This window comes from Micropterus dolomieu, linkage group LG05, assembly GCF_021292245.1.
Source record: "Micropterus dolomieu isolate WLL.071019.BEF.003 ecotype Adirondacks linkage group LG05, ASM2129224v1, whole genome shotgun sequence".
NCBI classification, from domain to species: Eukaryota; Metazoa; Chordata; class Actinopteri; order Centrarchiformes; family Centrarchidae; genus Micropterus; species Micropterus dolomieu.
The window spans coordinates 32,305,550-32,315,329 of record NC_060154.1 but is presented as its reverse complement, the minus strand read 5'-3'; the positions used below and the strand labels follow the sequence as shown (position 1 = coordinate 32,315,329).

The 9,780-nt window shown below is 38.5% G+C and overlaps 1 protein-coding gene across 1 annotated transcript in view; it reads right to left on the bottom strand.

The window, feature by feature from the left end:
* The window catches only part of ptprfa (protein tyrosine phosphatase receptor type Fa), a 223,700-nt gene that overhangs the window by 5,801 nt on the left and 208,119 nt on the right, over positions 1-9,780 (bottom strand). Inside the window, exons 20-22 of the mRNA XM_046050075.1 lie at positions 6,183-6,309; positions 4,428-4,553; positions 2,975-3,129 (exon numbers count right to left, since the gene is read on the bottom strand). Coding sequence (XP_045906031.1) covers positions 2,975-3,129; positions 4,428-4,553; positions 6,183-6,309 — 408 coding nt within the window. The remainder of the gene's footprint in view (positions 1-2,974; positions 3,130-4,427; positions 4,554-6,182; positions 6,310-9,780) is intronic.

Genomic DNA, 9,780 nt, shown 5'->3' with positions numbered 1-9,780 from the left:
GTGAACGGTTGTGACTATATTCAACTTAGATTGTAAGTAGTAACGTAGTCCTTCTGATTGTCTTATGACAACCTGGTTTTGTTGGCTTTGCCATTTTTGTTTCTAGGAAGCAATTTCCTTTTGTTGTAGCTATATTGTGTCAGCTACTAGCAGTGAGTAGGAGTGAGAAGCCCTTTCTTTTGTTTGCACCGTTTTCTCCTGTTTTTGGACTTAGAAGCCTAGTTTTAGAGCTTTGTCTTTTCTTTACCTTTTGGTTTTGGGTTTAGGAAAGATTTAGGTTTTTTCTTAGTGTTTTGGTTGTTGTTTTGGGCACTGCTCATCTCCGAGGTATAATAAAAACTGCTAAATTGTATTTGTTGTGTACTGGCCTTGTTTGGGAATGGGAAGAGTGGGAGGCCACACATTTATGTTACCTCCAGGACACCCCTAGACCTTGGGACGTAACAAGTTGTAGAGTGTTGTGTTTAAACCCAAAATGTGCTGAGTTTGCTGATCAGTTTCATGGGGAGATTGTGTTGAATGCTGAGCTGAAATCAAACAGCATTCTGATGTAGGTGTTGTTTTTTTCAAGGTGTGTGAGGGCTGGGTGGAGGGCAGTGGAGATGGCATCCTCTGTGCAACTGTTGGTTCTGAAAGCAAACTGGTGAGGGTCCAGGTTGGCTGGGATGTTGTTCTTCATGTGCTGAAGAATCCAGTTTCTCAAAGCACTTCATCAGAATGGGGGTGAGTGCCACAGGGCGGTAGTCGTTCAGACTAGACACTGCTGACTTTTTAGGTACAGGAACAACGGTGGATGTCTCGAATCAGGTGGGAACCCTCTCCTGAGACAGTGAGATGTTGAAAATGTCAGTAATAACATCAACTACCTGATTGGCTCAGGTTTTTAGTACACGGCGAGGAATGTTATCAGGCCCAGTTGATTTACTCATATTCACTCTCAGCAGGACTCTCCTCACATCTGCTGTGGATACTGACAGTGGCCAGGTCCTCTGGAGGTGGAGTAGACTCTACAATGGAGTCCTTGTTGAGGAGATCAAAGCGAGCATAAACATTAATCTGGTAATGTGGCCTCACACATGATGGGGAAGCTCGTGCTTTTGTAGTCTGTGATATTTTTTGATGGACTGCCATCGCTCCAGCCTCTGCTAAATCTTCTTGACCTCAGCTCAGCTTTTGACACTTTGGACCATGATGTTTTAATTAGCCGTCTGAAAAACTATGTTGCCATCAGTGATGTAGGCCTGGATTGTTTGTCTCCTCTGTCAAATAGGTCATTTTCCGTGATCCTTGGAGAAGCCTCCTCCTCTCATGCCTATTTTGTAGGGGCCCCCAGTGGTCGATCTTGGGGCCACTGTTATATATATATGCTACCCCTGTAAATCATTCAGACAGATAATATTGATACAGATGATAACCTGCTGTATGTCCCATTAAGGCCTGGTTCTTCCGATGCCTCTGGTATTCTCTCTTGCCTCGCTGAGATAAAAGCCTGGATCATTGCTGTGGATTATTGCTGTTTTTGTATTATTTAATGCTGATTTTATTTTTAATTTATTTATATTTTTAAGTATGGATCATGCTTGTTTTACTGTACAGCACTTTGTAACTTGGTTTTAAAAAGTGCAAAACAAATAAAGTTATTATTACTCATTACAAATCACCACGTTTATCTCATACACATATACATCTGAAGTACAGTGGTAGTAACCCTGTGTTCTATAAAGTCATGTCAGGATCATATCAGAACTTCAGAAAATCTCCAAAGGATCTTGACAACTCAACAGGTGTGTCAAACTATCTTCTGACTATTCTGTAAGATTGAAATTAACTCTGATAGGACTGCAGTGGTGCTTGAAATGAGTATGCTCAAAAGGGATTATGGGAATGAGGAGATGGATGTTGAAACCCAACAGCCATCAGTTCCTCATGCCTGGTGAGCCTGGCAAATAGATCCAATACAACAGTCAAATAATAAATTCTACTTTTGTGTGAGACGTCATGCAAAAGAGAGGCTGATTCACTCACTCATGATGATTTTTGAGGCTGCTGTTTGTAGTGTTGTTGTATTGGATTGCATTATTTAGTAAGGTGATTCTTTTTCTTTTAAAATATTTATATATTTACATGAAATATTTAAATATAGGCATACAACATTTCTTTAAACATCATATTTTGAACACCCATTGACACCAAAACCACCTCACACACCCATACAGCATACTAGGTTAACAGTAATACTGAATGAAAAGATAAAGGTCTGATTTCAATTGTGTCTTAATAAATCTATACACCCAACACCTGACACACAGAGTGTGTCAAGGACACATCAAGCAACTGATCTACACTAACAATCTATATTGCTTTGTAAGTCTTTTTTCCCCATAACCTTTTCACAGTCAGGGAGCATTTGTATAACATTCTGATAGCTTTATAACAACATACAAATAGCAAACATGTACAGGTATTATCTTATTATTATTAATTTAAGACTAGCCATTTGGCTTGGAATCCAGCAGTATCCCTTAAAGTTATTATCATTTCTAATATTTTAGCACCTTAATACATGTAAATTAAGTGAACAAAATTCATTATAATGCTGTACACCATCGCCACAGCAGCCTCCAAAATAATACATCAGTTCCTCTGACTCAGAAAACACAAAGAGTAGCCATTAAAAGTTAGGCATTTCTGTATTTCTGGTCACACATTTATACCATGTGAAGAAGACATTTCTTCATGTCTTCTTCACATGGTATTTAATTGTACTTTATTAAGTGGGACTGGAATTATGAGTTGTGTGACAGTGACTCCTCCTTGATGAAAATCTCAAACTTGACAGGATGAAAGGTTACCAAATATTTGTCCAATACACAAGCTAGTGCTTTTTAAATGCACCAAAGTCAATCTTTGCATTAGGAAAAGAGCATAGGTGTGATGTCCCATCACTCACTTACTCACTCACTCACTCACTCACCTGCAGTGCACAGTGATTGGTCCATCTTGTCCAAATTGCTCCTTAGTTTTATGCACTTGGCCGATGAAATCGATGAATCCCTCTCCAGTTTTTGGCACTCCTTGCTCTGGCCAGTCAGTGAACTGAAACTGCCTGATGGTCCTTGACTGACCATCCTGATGAATAAACAGTAAAATGGACACAGATAGTGTAAGTCACACATCTATAGCCCACTCCTGTTACATGCAGCAGAGAACAGTTTGCGGTGTTACACCTTACAAAATCTATACTATAATTACTTATATTTTTCTGTAAATTAAGGCATTAATGGTCTAATTTCAGAACATAACACAATCAAGCTTTATTCAACTCTAAGCCATTTTGTTTAAAATGTCATTTTTGATTTGGAAAACGTTCACTCATGAAAACAGCAGGTAGAATTTCCCTTAATTTTCTCTTTTCAAGTAAAGTTGAGAGAAAATAATAAAGAAAAAAACTCAAATAGACAAACTCAAATGGCCAGAAAAGAAAAAAATCCGTATATGTATTCATATTTACCAATCCAATGTTCCTCACTACATTTAAACTATACAAGAAATAACCAAATCACCCCTAAACAGTGCCCAGCAGCTTTCAGATGTAACCAAACGCTAATGTCCACCACTGTCAACCACCAGAGTTTTCTCTTTTCATGCAGCTCCATGTAAATGTGTTTTACTTGTAATTAATATAATTTTACATGGATTTGTTGTCAAAACAATCAAGAGCAACTCTGTCTTACCAAGGTCAGTGTCTCGATGCAAAATGGTATTAGTGCTTTCAGTGGTATTCACATAATATCCTCAAATTGTTCTCAAATGTTTCCAATATCTTGTGTTCCACAAGAGTACCAACATAAAGTATCCTCTTGTTGGTACTTTTGTGCTGCAGCAGTAATACATTCATAAGAATTAATACATTTCTCACACTAATGCCTTCCATACTGCAAAAAGCATACTGTGTGTAGTCTTCCATAGTTGTGTAAATATTTTCCATTCCTCCGATTATAATGTAAACCCCCTCCCTTTCCACTCTTCCTTGTATAATTGTATAATAATGTATAATTTATTAAGCCTAGTAAGCATTGTTCAGCTTTGAGATATTTGCAAGAGCAGGATCTGATCTGACCTATCGGCAAGTACAAGGCTCTTGAAAATAACAGAATCTCTCTTATCTACCTTCAAGTTTTCAGCTTTAACTGTGGTGGGGCTAGAGGCAGGTCACTATCTAAATGACATCATGTTAAAGCCCCTGTATGAACAGCTTTAATGGGATCATGACAGGCTTTAATGTTTACTGATGAAATATGTTTTAATAAAACATAAAACAAAAAAAAGAGTCAATTCTTTCGAAAAGTGGTGTGGTTACTTTGAACCCATTCTTCTAGGTAGCTGCCCCGTTCAGCAGCAGCAAATCTCCGCTGAGGAGGACCTACCCTGGCATCTGTGACTTTGAATTCTCTCAGGATGTACTGAGGCATGTTGTACTCAGCCATAGGGTCCACAACAAAGTACTGGTAGCGTGCTGAGCGCTCAGCAGGCCAGTACTGATGGCACTTTTCCTAAAGATTGGAAAAAGGAGATGTATCACAACATGTAATGCAAGATATCAGCATATCCAACTTTTGGAGTTTTGCCTGGAATAGTCATTGACAACAATATAAATCCACTAGAATTACTGTAGAAAACAGATTCATGTTCAATGGGTAGTCACTGTTAAGGGATAAGTAGTTCAGTGCAGGCAGGGTCAGATTCACCAGTTGGGTCCCTTCTGACCACCCCACCTCCCTTCCCCCCCTCTGTGTATTGTACTTGTGTAGTGTGACTACATTATTTGCCTAGAAAATACACCAGTACTCCTACTCTACCTGACTCTAGGTTTTCTGTGTTCTTGATTTGTGGTAATTTTACAAATTTTTTTACTTTGTAACATAGTGACCCAGTAAGATAGAGTCTATGTGATATAATATGATATAAGCTAAAAAAATGTTTAATAAGAAGTTGTAATGGTTTATTATTTTTAAAAACTGGTATGTTATGGAATATAACGGTATAATGGTTTGGTTTGGTTTGCTTGAGTTGACAGATGTATATAACGTAAATGTGCATTTCATTACATGTGGAGTAACTGTATATGTAAGGGCACAAACAAATGTGTACATTACATATTGTATTGTATGTATTGCATATGTATCTGTATATTATTCATGTGAGACAAGCATTTGCAGGCTGTGAAAATTTTTTCCCCTAGAAACAAAAAAATTTATGTATGTATTTATATGTAGCTTTGGCAATATTGTTGCTATACATTCATGCAAATAAAGCTAATTTTAATTAAATTGATGTGTGTATTTATCTGCTGAGCCAGATAGATATAGTGATAATGGTTGTAAAACCATTTAAATGTATGGGATAGCTAAATTAAAACATTAGACAAAATTCAACTGTGTTATTATATGTTACAAATACTACTAAACTAAACTAAATATGTTTATTGTTCTGAATAGTGTGCAATGATTCCTATGCTTAAACTATGTGATTTTCGACATGCTGATTTTGAAGTTACAGTATCATCATGGCATGAAAGTAACATAAATTAAAATATACTTTTCAACAAAAGCTATTTTGAGTTATAATTAGCTATATTTAAATACATTATTTTGTAGTGGACAGCGGAAGAATTCAATTTCAATAAAGTTTCACTTTCAGGTATTATAATCACATTTATTAAACTCATTTTAATAATTGTCAAAAATATATTAGGTAATATAATTTAAGTTTACACAAAGCACATGCTAAAAACGTGCTAAGTATACTAAATTACAATTTAATGCACTCAGTCAATGAAAGAATCTAAGCAGTCTAAATGTCTTAATGTATCTAAAATGTACAATTATATATATTTATATATCTCATAACTATACAGCAAGTATCAAAAATACACTTTAAGCACATTTATTGTGAGTTCACATGGAAGTATAAAAGTAATCTTTTTTATTAGGAACAACTGTACAAAAGGGGATCTGCAGGTGATGGAAAGTGCCTTGAGCTTTTTAAGACCCTTTTAAAAGCCAGATTTAGCACACTTTGGATACATTTCATATTCCCCTGAAAATCAAAGTCAATTTGATTTACATCTGTTTTATAATTAATGATATGACATGAGATATAGCGTGATTGTGATGTGTTACCCGTCCCATCTCGCGGAGTTTGGTGAGCATGACCACAATGGTGGAGTTGTGTTCCCACAGCATTCTCCAGAAGTCCTCTGTGGTCTCGGCTAACGGGCCCTGGGTGGCCATGTATGCTTTCTGCTGCCTGCAAATTGGAGAAAGACGCGTCTGTGTTTACTCCTCACGGTTTTGGCAGCACTGGTCTTATTTGGATTCCATTTCAATTTTCTTCCTCCTCAGCCCTAGCTGTGACTCTGGTGCAAAATTAATTTTAACTGTAATGAAGATGGCAGCTCAATAATGATGTCTTCAAAAAGCTTTAACATACAGTTGTTTAGTTTGTTTTGTTGTTGTTGTTGTTTGTTTGTTAGATTGAGTTTTTTCAACCATCTGACACATATCGAGATCAACCCAGATTATCATAAACTGTCTAAAACATTTTCTATCTGCCCAATCAAATTAACTGACAACTGACACACGTCTGGGTTGATGGGGAGTTGCCCACTTTGCCTGGCTGGTTTTTGTATATGTACTGAAAATTTAAAATTACATTTTACATGCAATGTCTCTATACATCTATATTGTATATTAAGAATTACTGTCATATGTATTTACAGGATGTGCAATAAAATACTGCTAAAACAAGTTCATTATTTTATTCAGTTTAGCTGGATTTACCAATCACCACATCCCTTTAATAGCTTCTGGACCCATGCAATGAAGTTCCAAACTGTGGAATGAACCTCTCAGGTGTTAAATATTTCATTTTACACACCCCTTTAAAGTAGATTTGATTCTGTCAGCTGTTGCTAATGTGTGCATTGATATTTAAATGGTTTAGCTCGAACACATACTCTTTTTATCAGCACTGTTAAAATGACAGATGCCATCACAGCTGCTCAGCGAAGCTCAGGGCGATGCACTGGAGTAGTTACAGGACATGCCCACTGGTGGGCAGTGTTAAAGCATACAGCAGATGGCCTGGGTAATTCTCTCAAGCTTGTGTGCCTGAGTACCAGCGCAGCACAAATCATTGGCTGGTGACACTGTTGTTTTTGTCCACCCCTTCCTAACCTTAGGTTTACCTCTGTGCAACAAGCACTGGAACTATTATTTGAATACTTCTAAAATGTTGTCACTTTACCTGCTGCCTGTTCTGCCTCACCACTGCAGAATGATTAGAGGATCTTTGACCAGTAGCTGTTAATCATGGATCTTTGGTTGAGTTTGTTTATGGTCATGTGGGAGATTGAATATAAGAATTACATCACTGCTGACCTATGTGCATTCAAGCAAACACATTGTTTGGCTGCTATTGAGCAATCAGAACTTTAAACAGTTATAAACAACTATTGTTACTCTCTACTTATCATTAATACAATTAAAAAAAAAAAAAGATACTAAAAATCAAACTCAGAAGTGTGTTTTAAAGGCAAAATTGGCTTTATTCTGTATTTTTGTTATTGTCAACCAATACTGTGAAAAGACCAAAACCAGTGTGTTAGTCCAGTTTATTACAACTTGGGTCTTATTTACCTAGTTTTCCTAGGCCATAATTCCTATTAGTCATAATAACATTGTATTCACTGAGTTAATTACTGAGATCTAAGAATATGGCCAAGTCTGGTGGGTTTGGACTGATTCTGAGGTAATGGGGCCCTTGGCACATACAGGTCAATGGCCCTACCTTCACAGCAGCAGGAGTTGGTTTGAGTTGGGTTAAGGAGCTTCCTGCTATATCTTTGACCTGCTGTTCTTACTGTAGTTGTGTGTACACAGGTCTCCTGTGCAAAGAGGGATTATTAACAACAAGGTGTGCTTACTTTCAACTTGACCTCCAAATAATGGTTTAGATAATATGGATCAACAAATAATCAATTGAAATCAAATAATAAAAAAAAAGATACAAGTTGTAATAGATAATAGGGTAATAGAACTTTCCTTTATGAGCTATACTCATACTGGGGCGGCTGTGGCTCAGGGGATAGAGCGGGTTGGCCGTTAATCGGAAGGTTGGTTGTTCAATCCCAGGCTGCATGTCGAAGTGTCATTGGGCAAGATACTGAACCCCAATTTGCCCCTGGTGGCTGTTCCGCCAGTGTGTTTCAGTCTGTTTGAGCACTTAGAATGGTGAATGCAGATGTAGTGTAAAAGTGCTTTGAGTGGTCGAAAAGACTAGAAAGGCACTATATATATATAAGTATGGAGCATTTACATTCACTATAACTGAAAATTACACAGTTAATAGGTTCTTCTAAAGAGAACAATAACAGAGCGCTATAAAAAGGGAAGGATCCTTTCTATTTACGTCTTTTCAAATGTAGAGGTAAAGATATACTATATACTGAGTATTACCTTACATCACTATGGACATGCACTGAGGTAAATGACTGCAGCTGATACCTAGGGGTCACGGGATGTCTCCACTAATCATCATAATCATGCCTATCTCCCTCACGTTAATCTATCCTAATCCACACGGCACACTTTAAAGGCTGAGCTCAGAGAATGCTGGAGCTTCCTGTATCTCACTCCACTCTTAATTACTGCAACAGGAATTAGTGAGGAATTACAGGACACCCCTACCTCATTCACCATCCTCCCCTAGATGGGGGTGCCCAGGAGACTTCATTAGGTGCTGAGAATAAGTTATACCCATCCTCGCTGCAAGTGAAAGGGGAAATCCTGATTTATTAGCCCTTGCTATCCTCTGCTAGTGCTCTGGAAAGTATTTCCAATTAGTGTATATATTTTCATAAAACATTTGCTTCTTTGAAAGGCCTGTGATTAGATATTTATCTGACACTTGACAATATCAATACTGACATATAATACTGTATGTATTATATAGTGCTTTAGCAAATCAGACAGACTCTCTATTTAGTTGTCACACAAGTGTGTTAACACACACAGGAGCACACACACAAAAACTTTACACAGACAGAGATCTTTGAAGGATTGCGTCACAGAGAGCCAGAGACAGTCTAGGTTCACCACAATTTTAGCAATAGCAATAAGTCACTACTTGTATTTGTACAGAGAGGTTTGCGCGCACCGTGCGATCTTCAACTCCAACCTCCGGCGGAGCTTTTCTGGCATCCCTGTGGAGGTTGGGGACATTGAACATGAGTGGGCAATGTTCAAAGCCTCTATTGCTGAAGCTGCAGTGGAAGGCTGTGGTCTCAAGGTGCCTCAAGGGGCGGTAACCCTCGAACACCGTGGTGAACACCGGTGGTCAGGGAAGCCGTCCGACTGAAGAAAGAGGCCTTCCGGGATTTGTTGTCTCGGAGGACTCCGGAGGCGGTTGCAAGGTACCGAAGGGCCCGAAGGGCTGCAGTCTCTGCTGTGGCAGATGCAAAGCAGCGGGTGTGGGAGAAGTTTGGAGAAGACACGGAAGGACTTTCGGTCGGCACCAAAGTGTTTCTGGAGAACTGTCCGCCATCTCAGGAGGGGTAAGCGGAGAACCGTCCAAGCTGTGTACAGTAAGGATGGGACCCTGTTGACCTCAACAGGGGAGGTAATTGGGCGGTGGAAGGAACACTTTGAGAAACTCCTAAATCCGACTGACTCTCTCTAGTAGAGGCAGAGCTGGAGGCTGATGGGGGTTTCTCGTCAA